The sequence below is a fragment of the Nelumbo lutea genome, chromosome 8 (assembly GCF_056320005.1).
Source record: "Nelumbo lutea isolate HS-2025 chromosome 8, American lotus-T2T, whole genome shotgun sequence".
NCBI classification, from domain to species: Eukaryota; Viridiplantae; Streptophyta; class Magnoliopsida; order Proteales; family Nelumbonaceae; genus Nelumbo; species Nelumbo lutea.
Window position 1 is genome coordinate 43931381 of NC_142691.1, and position 17958 is coordinate 43949338.

The 17958-nt window shown below is 34.4% G+C and overlaps 1 protein-coding gene across 3 annotated transcripts in view; it reads right to left on the reverse strand.

The window, feature by feature from the left end:
* Window positions 1-1664: 1664 nt before the first annotated feature.
* LOC148843944 (choline monooxygenase, putative (CMO-like)) overlaps window positions 1665-17958 on the reverse strand; it is a 30843-nt gene continuing 14549 nt past the window's right edge. Inside the window, exons 9-11 of one of the 3 annotated variants that reach the window (XM_088958618.1) lie at window positions 11701-11751; window positions 11552-11619; window positions 1665-2140 (exon numbers count right to left, since the gene is read on the reverse strand). In XM_088958618.1, the coding sequence (XP_088814744.1) occupies window positions 2107-2140; window positions 11552-11619; window positions 11701-11751 (153 nt within the window). In that variant the 3' untranslated portion in view covers window positions 1665-2106. Of the gene's footprint in view, window positions 2149-11259; window positions 11620-11700; window positions 11752-17958 lie in introns of those variants that run through there. The other 2 variants (XM_088958617.1, XM_088958616.1) reach the window with 2 other exon arrangements.

Sequence of the window (17958 nt, forward strand, 5' to 3'; positions counted from 1 at the left end):
GCCAGCCTATTGGAGAGTCATCTTATACTAACACGCGTAAGCTAAGAGGTCCAACCATGGCATTAGATGTTTGGAACATGCCAAAAGGGCAACGTATTAAGGTTGAGATAAGTGAACATAACCAACCAAGCAGTGAAGGAGCAAAGTAAATGGTTAAGTTTTTGGGTTCTATTGCATGGATGCCATATAACTTGTTGTTTTTGAATAACCTTACTGACAGTTTGGGTCCAGGGGTATTTTCATCATTTTATAATTCAGATTCTGGTCAAGGGTAGTTGGGTGCAAATTTGTTGGATTTTGGTCTCTTGGGTCTTTTGTAACAAAATATATCTTTTAGGGATTTGTTTGAAGTTAGTTTTGTTCTTAACGAGTAGTTTGTGAAAGAAAAGCATTCTAGGGGTTTATGTGTAAATATTTTAAGTGGCTTCTCCAACAAGTCATTAAATCTTATAAAAGAAAATGGGGTTTGTTTCCGTGGGGGTCTTTTCTTGCTTTTTCTCTCTTGTTTGAATTGTATATCAGCTGCAACTAGGGTTTTCAAGTATTGGGAGCTTGGATTTTGAGGAATCAACCAATTTTGGCACTTTTCAATCCCTCTATCACTGCGGGAGGTCAACTTGATGCCATTGTTTCTATAGTAGAACTATTCTAGGAGGAGTTCTACCTCAGCTTTAGGTCTAAAATCCCTAAAAATCCAACTTCTTTTATAGTTTTTTGCTTGGTATTTCTTGTAATTATTACTATACACTTTAAGTGTTGCCTGTAATTTGTTTTTCTATCCACACCAAGTGGTATCAAAGCAAGTTCTTTCCTTGGGTTTGCTTCAAAGTTCATTTCCTTATTGTGTATTGTTATATTATTATGGTTGTAAGGGGTAGAGTGGTAGACATGGTAGTGGTGATAGAAGACCATAACATGTCACTATAAAGGTTTTTCAAGAGGCTATAAGAGGGTTGCAAGAAGAGATTGAGCATCTTGTTCTACTTGTAGCTCAAAATGTTGCTAGGGATGGTGGCATAATAAGTGATTTGGGGCTAAGAGGAAGAAGGCACATGATGTGTTAAGACTACACTAGCAAATGCACTAGCCGACCAAGTAATATACTGATGAGTAGAGTATCGTTCCCACGAGGATTAATTCAACAACTATTAGTACTAAATCTGCCTTATATTATCTAACAATCCAAAAATTGAAGACTTACTTCTTAATTAACAAACTATCCTAAGTATTCTCGAATTAAACCACCTTAATCAATTAGAGAAAGTGCTTCATGAAGGGCTTTCAGAACTTGTTCAGCATTTTATATCAGTAAGCTATCCAACTGAAGTTGATTTCAGTTGTGGGTTGGCGATTTCCTAATTGTTACGAACAGCTTCTTTCGAGCACATGCCAATCTATCTACGAGTAACAACCCTTATATCTCTATCAAGAATTTAATTACTGTAGATGCATTAAAGACAAAAAAAATCGAAGGAAATCAATTCTTTCTAAATGAATGCCAAGTGAATCATGCAAATTATCTCTAAGATACATTCAATTTGTTTTTTTGATCAGTTGGTCCGATTACCTAAACCCTTTTTCAAGCAATATAAGTAATCCAAGAAATAAGAACAAATCGGTTGAATCTACTCTTACTATTGAAAACCCTAATCAAGAAATCCCAATACTGAATCACTATCAATTGGATTAGCTTAAAAGATTAATCACAGATCTGAAATAACATCAATCATGGTTCGCATGGTAGAAAGAATGAAATATTCGAAAAAAGAAAACCCTAGTTGAACTTGGTTTACCGAATTTTTTGAAAAAAAGAAGAAGACAACATAAAACCTCTGCATGAATTTTCGATCTCCTCTCCAATTCTCCTTTGACAGTCTTGTGATCCTTCTCCCAACACTTCTCCTTTGGTTCTTGTGTCAAGGGGTCAAACCCTAGAATTTCTTTTTATTTTCCTTTTATACTCTTTCTTGCAGTTTTAGGGTGAGAGTCCTACTTCCCTTCGAACTCTACTAAAGTCAGCCGCCTCCTAAAGCCTCCCAACAAGCTGCGGTTGTGCCTCTATTCTCATTGGCCAAATTGCTCCTTTGCAGCAATATCACCATGTCTTCATGCTATATTAACCCCAAACTGTTCCAAACTCCTATTTTCCTGAAATTCAACTCAATTAGGGCAAGAACCATTAAGATTTGTCATAAAAACCATGTATGAGACAATAAAAACAATGTGTAACATGCACACACATCAGCACACTCCTAGAATTGATGAATAACCCACTGGCATTATTAGTGAAGAATCAAATGAAAACATTGAGCAATGTGAAGGTGATTAAAGGAATAACAACTAGCGATAGGAAGACCAAATAGTGCAAGCTTTACAATTCAATCAAGGTCATGGTGTTCAACTTCATATTAACGAGTTTGATGGTGAGTTGGAACCTAAAGAGTTTCTAGATTGGCTAAACAAAATTGAAAATTATTTTGACTGGAAAGAAATGAATAAAGAAAAGTGAAGCTTGTAATAGCAAAGATGTGTGGGACAGTCTTTGATTGGTGGAAAAATTACCAAAGGAAGAAAGAAATGAAGGGGAAAAGAAAGGTTAAATCTTGGGGAAGAATGAAAGAGAAGTTAAAATCACAATTCTTACCACTAGATTATGAGAAAAATCTTTACCAAAAGGTACAGAATTTAAGGCAACGAAAAAAGAGTGTAAAAGAGTACACAAAAGAGTTTAATAGATTAATTCAGAGTAATATGACAAAAACTGAACAACAAAAAATTAGTAGATATATCGGTGGCTTGAGGTTGATGATTTGAGGTTGTCAATACAAGATCAAGTCAACGTGCATTGCCCTAAAAGGTAAATGATGCATGTCAGTTAGCTTTAAAGGTTGAAGCTCAATTGAGTTGGAGCTCAGAGTGGAAAATAAATGTTGTCCAAGGTACATCTTCATTAGTAAGTCAAAGTGTTGGGGATGGTAGAGAACATGTAATCAATTAAACACGAAATACAATCCAAGGGACGTCAAATGCAATAAAGAATAATCAAGGATAACTTACTATTAAATGTTTCAAGTGTATGGAGTTGGGACATCGTTCCAATGAATGTCCTAAGATAAGGATTGATGAGTAAATACATCTGGTTGATGAAGCCATTGATGAACAACAAGATGATATAAGCCATGTTGAAGATGGACAAGTGGCTGAAAGTACTGAAGTTAATGCTTTAGAGGAAGAAAACTTGGATGGGGACATCGAGGGTGAAGCTCTACAAATATGGCACTCCATGGTTGCACCTCAAAAACCACTACCAGGAGACTGATTGAGAAAGAGTATCTTTAAAACACATTGTACAACTGGTGGGAAGTTGTGTAACTTGATTAACAATAGGAGTAGTGAGAATCTTGTTTCTTAAGAAATGGTGGATAAATTGCAACTCAAAACTATTCAACACTCCCAACCATATCGCATTTTTTTTGTTTAATAAAGGAAATGAGGTAAGACTTTTTTCTAAATGTTTTGTTAGCTCCTCTATTGGTAAATACATTTAAAGAATCGATGTGGTGTGATGATGTCCCAATGGATGCATTTAGGATGCCGATGATAATATGACCATAAGACCATTCATTATGGGGAGAAAAACAAATACAACTTTATAAAAAATAATAAAAAGATAACTCTTAAACCGATGCAACTTGATTCATTTCCAAAGAACTAAACCAAGCACTACCCTCTTCACTTCAAATAAATTGGCTCAAGAATATGGGAATTTGGATGTTGTTTATGTGTTGGTGACAAAAGAAATTAACAAAGAAACATATATTCTAAAGATGGTGAAGAAGCTACTTCATGAGTATGTTGATGTGATGCCTAAAGAATTATCTAATGACATTCCTCTTGTAAGAGGTGTACAAACATCATATAGATTTAATGTTGGGAGAAGTATTGCCAACTTACCCCACTATAGAATGAGTCCTAAAGAGCATGAGGAGCCCTAAAGACAAGTAATAGAATTGTTAAAGAAGGGAGTGATCTATTTAAGCTCAAGATCATGTGTTGTACCAACTTTGCTCATGCTAAAGAAAGATGGTAGTTGGCAAATCTGTGTTGACAATCATGCTATCAATAAGAGTACAGTTAAATTTAGGTTTCTCATACCTCACATTGATGACCTATTAGACAATTTAGCTGGTTCACAAGTATTTTCCAAGATAAATTTGAAAAGTTGATAGTGGCTACCATCAAATTCGTATCCGAGAGAGGGATGAGTGGGACTACATTCAAGACTAAGGAGGGCCTTTATGAATGGTTGGTTATGCCATTTGGACTGTCTAATGCTCCTAGTACCATTATGAGGTTTATGAGCTAGGTCCTAAAACCGTTTATGGGGAAGTTCATGGTACTTTATTTTGATGACATAATCATCCACAACAAAGATCATAACAACCACTTAGAACACCTAAAAGCAATCTTACAAGTCTTGAGATAAAACCAGCTATATATAAATTTGAAAAAGTGTAATTTTATGATAGACCGGTTGGTGTTTTGGGGGTATGTTGTTTCATCGAAGGGGATTGAAGTGGACCAAGAAAAGGTCCATGCTATTCAAGAGTAAAAAACACCATAAACCTTAATTGAAATTCAGAGTTTCCATGGGCTAGCAACATTTTATCGTCAATTTATAAAGAATTTCAACACTATTGTGGCACCCATTACTAAATACTTGAAAGGAAGTGAGTTTACTTGGATTCCCACAACTAAGAAAAGCGTCCAAGGGTTAAAGATAATGATGACCAAGGCTTTAGTACTGACCTTACCTGATTTTAACAAGCTCTTTGAAGTTGAATGTGATGCATCACATGTCAGAATTGGACCTATTCTTTGTTAAGAAGACCATCTAGTTGCTTACTTTAGTAAGAAACTCAATGATGCTAGGAGGAAGTATTCCATATATGATGTTAAGTTTTATGCCATTGTACAAGCCTTGGAGTTTTTTGAGGCATTACCTTATCCAATAGGAGTTTGTATTGTATTTAGACCATGAAGCACTGAAGCACCTTAACTCCTAAACTCTTAATAGAAGATAAAGGGAAGACATGCGAAATGGGTTGATTTTCTACAAGAATATAATTTTGTTTTGAAGTATAAGATTGGACAACAAAACTAGATAGCCGATGCACTTAGTAGGAGAGTTTACTTGGTGATCAAAATGTTTACTAATGTTATGCGATTCAACTCCATCAAAAACTAATACCAAGATTACCCTTATTTTAGCCATATTTCTAGAAGCCATACAGCAAGTGATAAAGATATTTGAGCCAAGTTTGTGTGGAATGATGATTACTTATTCATGGGAAATAGGTCATGTACTCCATCAAAATCTTTGTGGGTGTTACTCATTGCTAATTTGCATCGTAAGGGACATTTTGGTCACAAAAAGACACTTGAAATAATCTCCAAAAGATACTTTTGGTTGTAGATACAAAAAGTTGTATTCTACTATGTTGATAAGTGTCGCAAGTGCCAAATATTTAAGAGACAACATCAAAATACAGGTTTGTATTTTCCTTTACCCATACCAAAAGCACCATGGACTGATACTACTATGGATTTTGTGTTGGAGTTGCCAAGAACAAGTAGGGTTAATGACTCTACTTTTGTTATGGTTGATTGTTTCTCATGTAGCTAACTCATGGTTTAAAATGTTACAACATTTCCCTAATGTCACTCGACATATGCTGGTGTTGAAACATACCAACATGAATTCTCACTTGAATTTAAATATATATATATATATATATATATATATATATAAAAATGTCGGTTGATATTTTGACCATTTCAATAAATACTACCATGATGTTTAATAAAACAAAAAAAAATACAATATTTTGAAATATTTCATCCAAATGTCAACAAATCAGCATATATTCAAAGTGAAGACAATCAAATTTCATCATAAACAAAAAGAAAAAAAAGACATTAAACAGGAAAAAATAAGTTTGGTTTAGTTACCTGAAGCTGGAAGAACTTCAACTTCAAGCTTGAATAGGCACAAGAGAGGCTTCTACCTTTAGTCTTGCGGTGAAATACCTTATTGGAACAAGACTCATGACACTGGACATCTAAAACTCCAAAAGAATTTGCTTTCATCTCACTCTCAAGTCTCATATTGATCCACGTATGCAATACTATCCCTATTTCCCTCTCACAATGAATAACCATGAAAAATAAGGGGAAAAAACAAAAAAAAAAATAGAAGATGAAGAGTTGAGGAGAATGCTTGTCTTCATCTTCCTCTTCTATTTCTTCGTCTTCATCTATAGATTCTTAAAATCCTTAAATAGTCGCACTACGTCTTTGCATCTTTGTAAAGTCTTCGAAATTTTAGGTTGAGGGTTTAAATCAATGATTTAAACATTGACACGATATGCCTGATACGAGGCATACCGTATCAGTATCAACCCTACTTGACGTACACTAAACTACATTGGAGGTGTATCCTACCAGTCATAGGTATCGAAGCGTATTGGGTCGATACGAGCACATATTGCCTTGTATCAATCCGATATCATGCGGTATGAATCGATATATGCGAGCTTGTTCATTAAAAATTAAAGATAAATGCTAGGGCAACTCGAACCTAGGTCTCCCAATATGCCACACGCTTTTATCTTAGCACAACACGTAAACCATTAAGCCAACTTAGTTCTTGTATAAATAATTGAAATAAAATAAGTTTTCTTACATATAGAATCTACATATTACATGTACTCCAAATAAATAATATATTTATGTTCAACAATTTTAACTAAAATATATAAGAACAATATTCAAAATTAATATTTTATAAACCAACAAAATAAATAATCTATCATTTCAACATTAAAATCAAAAGATGATTTTAATCTCAAGAAATTTATGCAAATAAAATATTAATAGTAAAATATTTATTTTAATACTTAAATTAACATATATTTAAATTATTAATTAATATTTTAATTTACAATACATTAAATAACAATGTATCAAATATTTACTAAAAATAAAAAATGTTTAGAAAATATTTAAGAATACAATATTAAATAGAATCTATAAACTCTACTAATCAACATTTATACCAAGAATGGCTTTTAATTTTAGAAAAAACTATAGAAACAAAACTATCAATAATGTAATAACTATATATATATATATATATATTTATTAATTGATATTTTAATTTACAATTAAAATTTTAATATTTGGTTGACTTTTTTGTTAATGTAAAAAACTAAAAATAGTCAAGTAGAAAATAATTGATATAACAATTAAAATATAATATGTGCACATTTTATGTCTTCGACTCTTGATTGATGCATTATCAATAAAATTGTGTGATATTTATACATCATGCTATATTAATTGTAACATTTTATCATGAATACCATTAAAACGTAGATTTCTTATGTATTTATACATTATTTGTGACTATTTGTTTTAAATTTATTGTTTTTAATATATTTAATATATTAATTTATATGTACTTCCCCAACGTATCTAAGCAATTTCATTTTTTTTTCAACTGTATCCATGTATTTCTAGCATATCCATATCCAAATTGTCTGATATGATACTCAATACTAATGAACCATTGTGCCTAAACACTTAAATTTATATTATAAAAGACATGCTAGAATAATGATGGTCTATTTAAGTCTATAAACCATCACATAATTACAAGTATGTTACAGTGCAGTAAGGTCTATTGTAATACTATAAAACTCCTAACAGAAAACTTATAAAAAAAATCTTTAATATATTCTTAGTCTTATTACAAGTATATGAAGGTTTATAGTAATTTTGTAGACCCTCATTATAAAATCCAACAAAAATGAATAAATAATAAGAAAATTAATATTTAAGATAAAATATAAAATATTCATAAAAATAAATGATTAAACTAACTACTTATTAAAATAAAATAAAATGTTTTTCTAATAATAAAATATTAAATGGTTTGTGTAATTTATATGATTTAATAAATAGTTTATATAGTGATATTTTATACCCTCATTATAAAAGTAAAATAATGAAATAACAATAAGAAAGTTTATATTTGAGATATATATTTATAAAAACCAAAAATAGTGAGATATTTTATATTATAATAAAATTATTACTTAAACTAGTTACTTTATTAGAATAAAATAAAATAATTTTCTTAATAATAAAAATATTAAATGGTTTGTATTGTTTATATAATTTAATTATAATTATTTATTAAAACAAACAGATATGCATCATGAAAGATAATAATCTAGAAAGGTGCACTAATGTTTCTTTTATCATTTTACATAATATCATTGCATATTTTCACATATTTCATAATATTTCTACAATGCTTATAATTTTTACAATATTTTCATCCGACATTTCCAACATTACCGACATATGTCCTATATTTGGGTAAGTGACATTCCCATCAACATTGACATTTTAAACCTTAAGCTAACTTATTTTTTAAATAAGTTATTTGGTTGCATGGATTGCCAAGATCTATCACATCAGATTGTGACACAATATTCCTTAACCACTTTTGAAGAACTTTATGGAACCGTATAGTACTACCCTACAATATAATAATACATTTCACCCACAAATAGATGGGTAAACTGAAGTTGTTAACTGAAACTTGGTCAAATTGTTGAGGAGTTCAGTTGGAGATTACTTAAGTTGTGAGATCATACCACAAGTTGAGTTGGACTACAATGATTCAATTAATAGATTTACAAGGAAGACTCCTTTTGAGATTGTGTATGATCAGTCACCTAAAGGTGTTGTTTATCTAATTCCTATAATAGGGTTGCGATGAATGAGTGATGATGTCGAGGCTTTAGTTAAATCATTCGAGAGATTCAAGAAAATGTATGATATATGTTAAAAGAAAACAACCAAATGTATAAAGAAGCTAAGGATAAGCATTTTCAGATGAAAGAGTAACATGAAGGCTATCTAGTTATGGTTTATTTGCGACTTGAGAGGTCTCTTGTTGGGACTTGCCACAAGTTGAAATAAGAAAAGACTAGCCCATGTCAAGCGCTGAGACAGTTTGAGGACAATGCATATGAAATTGAGCTATCAACTGATTTATCCATTTCACCCATTTATTTGTGGCTTGAGAGGTCTCTTGTTGGGACTTGCCACAAGTTGAAATAAGAAAAGACTATGCCATGTCAAGTGCTGAGACGGTTTGGGGACAATGCATATGAAATTAAACTATCAACTGATTTATCCATTTCACCCATTTTTAATGTAGCAAGCCTCATATATTACCATAGAGATCTAGAACCCATAACAAAGGTTGAGCAAAGATAAGCACAAAGGGCCAACAGTTCTAATGAATTTGAATAAGTATGTGTAGAAGATGTTCGAGTCATCAACACTCGAAATGGGGATTATTTTAGGTTCTTGGTCAAGTGGAAAAGGAAACCAACAATTGAAAACTCTTGGATTAACAAAGAAGAATTTATGAAGCTAGATGGAGACATGTGCAAGGTTGTATAAATTATTTCTCGCATGGGGTCAATGGGAATGATGAGGCAAAAAAATAAAAAATAAATAAAAAACTAGTTCGGGTCCAAATTGTTTTCTATATTATGAAGCTAACTAGAATGACGAGGCAAAAAAAAATAGAAAAAAAAATAGAAAAATGTGAATGTATTCTATATTCGTATGTTTTTGTAGTAGGAATGTAGGATTCCAAATTGTTTTTGAGTGGCTTTGTGGACAGTTTGGGCCTAGGGGTACTTTTATCAATTTATAATTCAAATTCTAGTTAGAGGAAATTGGATGCACATCTATTGGGTTTTGGTCTCTTAGGTCTTTTTGTAACAAAAATTATCCTTTCGGGATTTTTTAAAATTAGTTTTGTTCTTAAGGAATTGTTTATGAAAGGGAAACATTCTAGGGGTTTGTGTGTAAATATTTTAAATGACTTCTGCAGGAAGAAATTGAGTCTTATAAATGAAACGCATATCTGTTTTTGTGAGGGTCTTTTGTGTTTTTTCTCTCTTGTTTGAGTTATAGCTTAGTCGCAGTTAGGATTTTCAAGTATTGGGAACTTGGATTTTGAGAAATCAACCCATTTTGGCACCTTCCAATCCCTTTATCGCTATGAATCCACATGGGAGGTCAGCTTGATGCTATTGTTATTGTAGTGGAACTATTCCAAGAGTTCAACTAGTTTTATTGTTCTCAATTTGGCATTTCTTATTATTATTGTACACTTTAAGTGTTGCAGGTAATTTGTTTTCTATCCACATCACTAAAGGTGTAAATCGAGCCATTATGAGCCAATACGACATGACCCATGCTTTTGGTGGGTTGTGTCATTTTGTATCGACCAACGGGTTGAGACAGGTCATGCTTCCCTCCCTTGGGATACTTCAGGGGGTTGGCATGGCACAACCCATGGCCTAAGCCCACATGGGCCCATGTCATGTCATGTCATGCCATAGGCTTAGGTTGGCCCATGGGCCGAGCCTTGGGCCAAGCCGAGCCATGACCCAAAGCAAGCCATGAGTGGTATATTTAAAAAAATAAAAATAAATTAACAAAATAGACAATTTAAAAGTTAAATTTTTATTTTATATGAATTTTGATGCATACAATTATTTATTATATAATTATTATATATGCATGCCCCACGTTCCATCATACCAGGCCAGCCCAAAGTCATGTCGGGCCACGGGCAGCATGGCCCGACTTACAACTTTACGCATCACTTTGCTTCTCTAGTCACAGACTGGCCATCAAAGTCACTCAGTAGCAGGGGGAAGGAAACTTTGGCAGTTAGTTCCTGCCTTGTCTTAAACCATATCGTTGGAGCATAACAATAGAGTTTTTTTTTTTCAAGCAAAGTTTGACCGGCTGGCCCTAATAGGTAGATTGGAAGATTGAGAGAAATTTGGTTGAATGGGCTTCTGTTTTGAAGGAGTTCAAAGACATGAATAAGAAGCAATTTTTATATCACTAGGAGAGGATACTTTTTGTAGATTTTGTTATAAAAATGAAACCAAGAGATTCAAGTGGTTAACAAGGGGAAGATTGTAAAAGTACAGTGGGTTGGGAGGTGAGACAATGCTATGGCTGATTGTTGTTGCCTTGGAGAGTATGCAACTCGTGCCTTACTAAGAATTCTTGTATCATTTTCGTTCTATAAATTAATATAATGAATTACTTTACTTATCAAAAACAAGTGAACAATGATCACACTACACATTTTGTATACCTTTTGTAATTTGTATAAGCTGTATAGTCCCATACACGATCAGATCTTGTATCTTTTGAGGGAAGCTCTCCCTCCTTTTAAGCAATACAATACTATCTATACTTTTTCATTTCAACAAAAAAGGAAAAAAAAAAGAATCAAACAGGAAAAACATATGGAGTCCATAGACAACTGGTCTAGCTAAATGATTATAATTAATATATAGAAATCGCTCATTTAGTAAGGTTCTCATACAACAGACGATGAAAATGGTGCATAGCCTTCTCAACGGTAGGAGCATACCTGCCTCTGTAATATGCTGGTGATTCAAGGCCCTTCTGAACACCTTCACACAAAGCAATATCTTCCATCTACAGTATCCGATACTTGCATCTGATTCAAACTTTCTAATTATATATATGCATTAAAAGGTAGAAGTTTTACTTTCATACCTGCACTCTTTCACTTTCTTCAAGACTTCTCTCAATGAAAGCTTCATCGTCCTAAGGAATTAGAAGATTTTTAGCTAGAAGAATTGAAATGATAAATATCTAAGGAACATAATGGAAAAAATGAAGACTTCAAACTGTGAAATTCACTCTATAATAACATTGACTAGGAAAATGATAAGGTGAAACGGAAAGCTATCCAAAATAATACCTATTTCTAGTGATGGCAATTGGGCGGATTGGGTTGGGTTTGGTTTGGGTTGAGTTTCAACCCAATCCATTTAACCCGCCAACCTGTTAATGACTCAATTATATAAAATTAAATGGGTTGGGTTCAACCCAAACCCGCTTTAACCCAATCCAATCTGCCCAAACCCCTTAATCTTATATTTATGTACTTAAAACAAAAAATTAACTTCTTTTTTAACATATAAGTTAGTCATAGCTAGTGATAATAGCAATTGCTATTTACACAAGTGGTGAAGGTTCAAATCACATTACATGCATGTTATTTTTATACAAGCACCAAAGCCATTTAACTACGTTCGGGTTTCGGATTTGACGAACCACATAGGTTCATACCAATCAGACCAATTTGAACTATCTAATTGGATTGTCTTCGAGGTAATCACATCAAGTTCAAGAGTGGTTCAACCGTTTAGATCCGAGTCAGTCCAGTCATACTAGACCCCGCTCAAACCGGTTCAGTCCGATCAGACCGGTTCAGTCCAATCGAACCAGACCCCGATTGGGCTGGTTCGATCCGATCGGACCGGATTGGACCAATTCATCTAGATGGTGGATTGACTTGGGTCGGCTCATATCAGGTTTGTGCACGGGTTTGGGGCCGAACTGATTGGCCTAAAGCGGGTCAAAGAAGTAAATTGGACCGGGCCGGATTCGGATCGGGTTGTGTGGATATGAACCAAATTGGACGATCCAAACCGAGCAAAGCAAGCGGGGCGATTTAGGGTTCAGACCCCACCTGGTCTAACCCATTTCGGATTCGGGTTGAGCCGGACCAACTTGTACCGGGTCGAGCCAGGCTGTGTGAATAATGGTTGGACCAAACGACCCAAACCGGGCAAAGCAAGCGGTGCCAAACCATCCCGTCCGAGGTCTATTTTGAATTCAGGTCAACCCGGATCGGTATATGTTGGATTGGGTCAGACTGCGTTGAAATGGTTCGGACTTGGGTCAAATTGATTTGGATTTATGTTGGGTGAAGTGTGTTGATTCAAGACAAAACTAAATTTAATCAATAATTAATAGAAAATTAATGCATTAATTATAAATTATTTAATTCAAATGAAGAAAATAAAAAAAAAGGCTAAGGAATTAATACTAATGTCTGTAATGGTTAACCCAATGGTTATCCACAACCCAACCCATTTAAATGGGCGGGTTGGGTGACGGGTTGATCACATAACCCGCCAAGTAAATGAGTGGGTTGGGCAGGTTAGATTTTGGGTGGGTTGGGTGAAAATTTGCCACCCCTACCTATTTCACATAAAAGCAGATCTGAGAGTGATGTAGGTATGGAACAAATGAAAGAAACCATGGAAAAAGAAATCAAGTTTGTCAAGTTTCTCTAGATTTGTAAACCAATAGTAATTTCATAAGTTTTGGGTGATCTATTTCGGTTCAATTTGAGCTTTTATGAGTTATTTTCCAGGAATAGGGTTGATTATCTTGAGGGCCTGATAATTGGAAGTTGTGGTGTTGAATAATGCATATGGTATTTTTTCTTAATAATTGAATTATACATTTATTATCAAAAGATATAAACCGATACATGCATCCCAAGGGGGGCACGAGATGCAGCCACACCCTTATATAATTAAGTCTGAAAATTGACAATTACAACACAGCCCAAAAAAGAAAATCCCTAGCAGCCCCTTGTTTGGCTAAAGGTCTGCCATTGCATTAGCCAAACTGCTCACCCATTGTATCCTAGTTGTCACATGCCCTGTTGTCGATTTCACTTTCTTTAGTAGATCCTTATCAGAGTTTTGAGGGCACCAAGGCGAGACTAGGCAACAGGGGGTGCCTTGTCACCTAGTCACCTAGGTAATGGATTTTTTTATGTAGAAAACATAGATCCTAGGGTAGTTACCCGGATACCATAACCATATTTCCTAAATAATTATTCATAATTTTCATAAGAAAAGTATGGAGCTCATGTTAAAGTATAGAAAATCAACATATTCATGAAAAGAAAATTTAAAAATATAGGGGCTGAACCCTTATTTTTGTTATAGGAAAAGAAGAAAAGAAAAAAGTAGTAGTAGTAGTAGTAGTAGTAGTAGAAGAAGAAGAAGAAGAAGAAGAAGAAGAAGAAGAAGAAGAAGAAGAAAATGTGTTGATTAGACAAAATTTTAAGTTCTTCCTTATTGGTTCAAGTTTTGATGTTTTTGAGGGTTCAATACAGCATTTAGCAATGTTTGTGTTGATTAAACCCTAACAAATAAGAAAATAATTAAAGGAAATTAGTATATAAATACACAATGAATATTTTAGTTCAATAATGTCTATTTTATAATTATAATGCCAAAAATAAAGAATAAAAAAGTATTTTATAATAGAAAGTACAAAACTGCTTGGCAATTAGGCAAGGCAAGCCTCAAAGGCACCTTGTTGCCTAGGCATCACCTTGACAACTATGATCCCTATACCTCCAAGTAACAGAATCCAAATCCGGCAACCGCTCCACCACCACCTTAGAGTTTCCCTCTATGACTAGACTATTCATACCAAGTTGATTTGCAATCTGAACGTCTTGTACAACAGCTAGCAACTCAGCCCTAGTAGAATCTACTGTACCCATAGGCCCTGGAAAAAAGGATATGATAAAGCCGCCTTCATTTCTCAGGAGCCCACGTACTCCTAACAAGCCGGGATTACCCTAACTACTCCCATCAAAATTCAATGGTGGAGATCAATCTACAAGGGACCTATTTCTTCCAGTAGAGCTATTGGCCACTACAAGCAATTCCTCCAAAGGTCATCAAATGTAAAAAGTTAAAAGGAGTTTAGGGTTTTCAGCCAATGAATTACCCTTGTTAGAATGCATTCCTTTAGTTCCAATAAACTTCTTTCCTTCTCTTGAAAAATTCTAGTGTTCCTCTCTTCCCAAATTGTCCATAAAAAAACTGCTCTAATACACTTCCACATGATTCTTCCCCTTTTTGTGGACCAAACAAAGGTGCCAAATCAAACAACAGATTAACTTTGTTGGCAAGTTCCTCCTACACCCAAACAAAGCAAAAATCTAATTCCAAATAGCTACAGCAACCAAGCAGGAAATTAATAAGGGGTAGCAGCCCTCACTGTTTGCTTTGCAAAGAAAGCACTAATTAGGGGACAAACACAAGAAAGGTACCTCTTTTGCAGGTTGTCCAAAGTGTAATCTTCCCATAAAAGTCTTCCCAGCAAAAAAAAAAAACAATTTTTGGGGGAGTTCACCTAACCCAGACTTCATTAACAGGGAAAACCCTAAGAGTAGGATGAGAACAGAGGGATTTAAAAAAAGAGGCACAAAAAAGGAGCCCTTTGGAACTGGTGACCAATCCTTTTGTCTGGTTCAAAAGGGTCCAAACAAACATTGCCAAGAGAAAGTAAGAGCTCAAAAACACTAACAGCCTCATCATCCCTGAAATCCCTTCAGAAGCCAAAATCACAATCCAATGACAAAGGGAGAAAAGGAAACCTGTTTTTTAAACAAAGAAATGGAATAAAGAGAGGGAGAAAGATCCTTAAGAGGCCGCTTACACACCCAAGTGCGAAAAAAAAAAAAAAAGCGGAACAAACATCATACTTCACAAAATTGAGGAATTGACGAAGGATTCCATGAATTGCTTTCCGGAGTGGGCAAATTATCCCAACAAGAAAAACCAGCATCCCAACCATTTTCCAACACACCACGAATGCTTGCCACTACCTCATGCCAAAGCCTTTCTCTCTCTAGCAGCCATATCCATGACCACTTCCCTAATATGGCTATATTCCTATGGACTAAGTTCGCTAAGCCCAAACCACCTTCCTTACTCTGACACACTAAATCCCACCTAATTAAATGGTCCATTTCCTCCTCTGCCAATTCTCATAGAAAATCCCGCATCAGCTTTTCTATCTTCTTAGGCTCCCTAGAAGGAACCCTAAAGACCAAAAGGAAGTATACTGGGAAGTTAGCTAGAGTAGCTTTTATCAATGTGCCTCTACCCCCCAGGAAATATAATTCTTCTTCCACAATGCCAGCCTTTTTCCAAACTTTCTACTACAGGATCCCAAAAACAGCTCTCAACCTTGGGCTAGCACCTAGTGGAAGACCTAAGTCAAAGGCCAAGAGGAAGTGAAACAACCTAAGCACTCTGCAATGGAGTCAATAACTTGGCCATCCAAATGAACACCCGCCACACAACTCTTTTCAAAATCAATCTTTAGGTTAGAAATTTTTTCAAAGTACACTATTACCTCTTTAAGATTTCTCACCTTCCTTGAATCACTCCCTTTACAAAAAATTATAATATCATCAGAAAACTGGCAATGGGTCACTGGCACACCAATCCTACCTACTCTCTACCCTCTTATTGCTTCATTCCTATAAGCTTTTGTAAGCAATCTACTAAGAAAATCAGCCACAAGAGTGAACAAGAAACGTGAAAGGGGATCACCTTGCCTAAAACCTCTAAAAACTAGGAAGAAATCCTTGACCACCCCCCGTTAACTAAAACTGAATAATGACATGACATAAGACATCCACCTACACACTAACACCATCTTTCCCCAAAACCACAATTCCACAACACTTGTAGCAAAAAGTTCCAATCCACCAAATCATAAGCCTTTTCAATGTCCAATTTACAAACAAAATCTCGATGGTTAGACCTCCTCAAATCATCCACTCACTCATTGGCTATTAAGATCTGGTCAATTATTTGTCTAACGAGGTAAAAAACCTTAGCCAAGATTTTGTAAATACTAGTCACCAAACTTATTGGTCTGAAACCCTTAGGTTGATTAGCTCCTAACTTTTTGGGGATTAAGGACAAAAAGGTAGCATTGACTCCAAGACTGATTATATGCTTATTTGTGAACTCTTTGAAAACCTCATACAAGTCTTCTTTAACCACCTCCTAACAATCCTAGTAAAAAGCCAAGTAAATCCATTTGGTCCTAGAGCCTTTGATCTCTCCATTGAGAATACTACATGTTTAATTTCCTCTTCCTCAAAATTCCTTTCTATCCATCTTAACTTATCCTCAAGCAAACATGGTCAGTCCACTCCTTGCACCCTTGACCTATCATTCAAAGGTCTTCTAAAGATTGACCTTTTATTATATTCATTAAGGGTACAAAGTCAAATATAACCCTACTTAAGTATGGGACAAGAAACTTAAAATAAAACAGTATTGCCAAGTCATCACTTAAAGTAAAATGAAAAAGACTAAGTTACCCCTACTCGGTGTTTTAAAAGCACAAGGCGCAAAAAAAGCGCAAGGGCCAATTTGTGCCTGAGGCACAAGGCGCAAGGCGAGGCGCGCACCTTTTTAAGAAAGGCACAAAGTTACAAAAAAAAAGCTAAAAAATAAAAAAAAAAAAGTCAGAAAATTTCAAAAAAATTAAAAAGGCAAAAAAATTAAAAAATATTAAACATAATGTTAATAAAAATATAAACTTAAATTTTGAAATAAATGATTTAAAAAACCTATTATCTAAAATTAAAATACATAAACATAACATGTAAAGTGTATTCAAATGAAAATTTAAAAATAAAAGCAAACATATAGAGCATTTTCAAGCATGTAAAACCCACAATCTCTTTTTTTCCTTAATTGCATTGCTTCAAGTAGTTAATGTGATGTAAAACATATTGCATTCTTGATTCTCTGAGTCGCCTTTGTAGCACACCCCTCGAGGCAAGCCCGAACAAGTCTATGTTAGGGTCTGAAATTCTTATTTCTCACATAAAAAATAATGATTTTACAACTTCCATTACCTTTTAAGAAGATATTTTATTGCAATGAATGAATGAACAACATAAGCAAATAGGGGGTTCTCAAAGCTTCAATGAGCAAGCGAAGCAAGTGAACCCGAGCTCCGAGAACCCCCTATTTGCTTATGTTGTTCATTCATTCATTGCAATAAAATATTTTCTTAAAAGGCAATGAAAGTTGTAAAATCATTATTTTTTATGTGAGAAATAAGAATTTCAGACCCTAACATAGACTTGTTCGGGCTTGCCTCGAGGGGCGTGTTCGG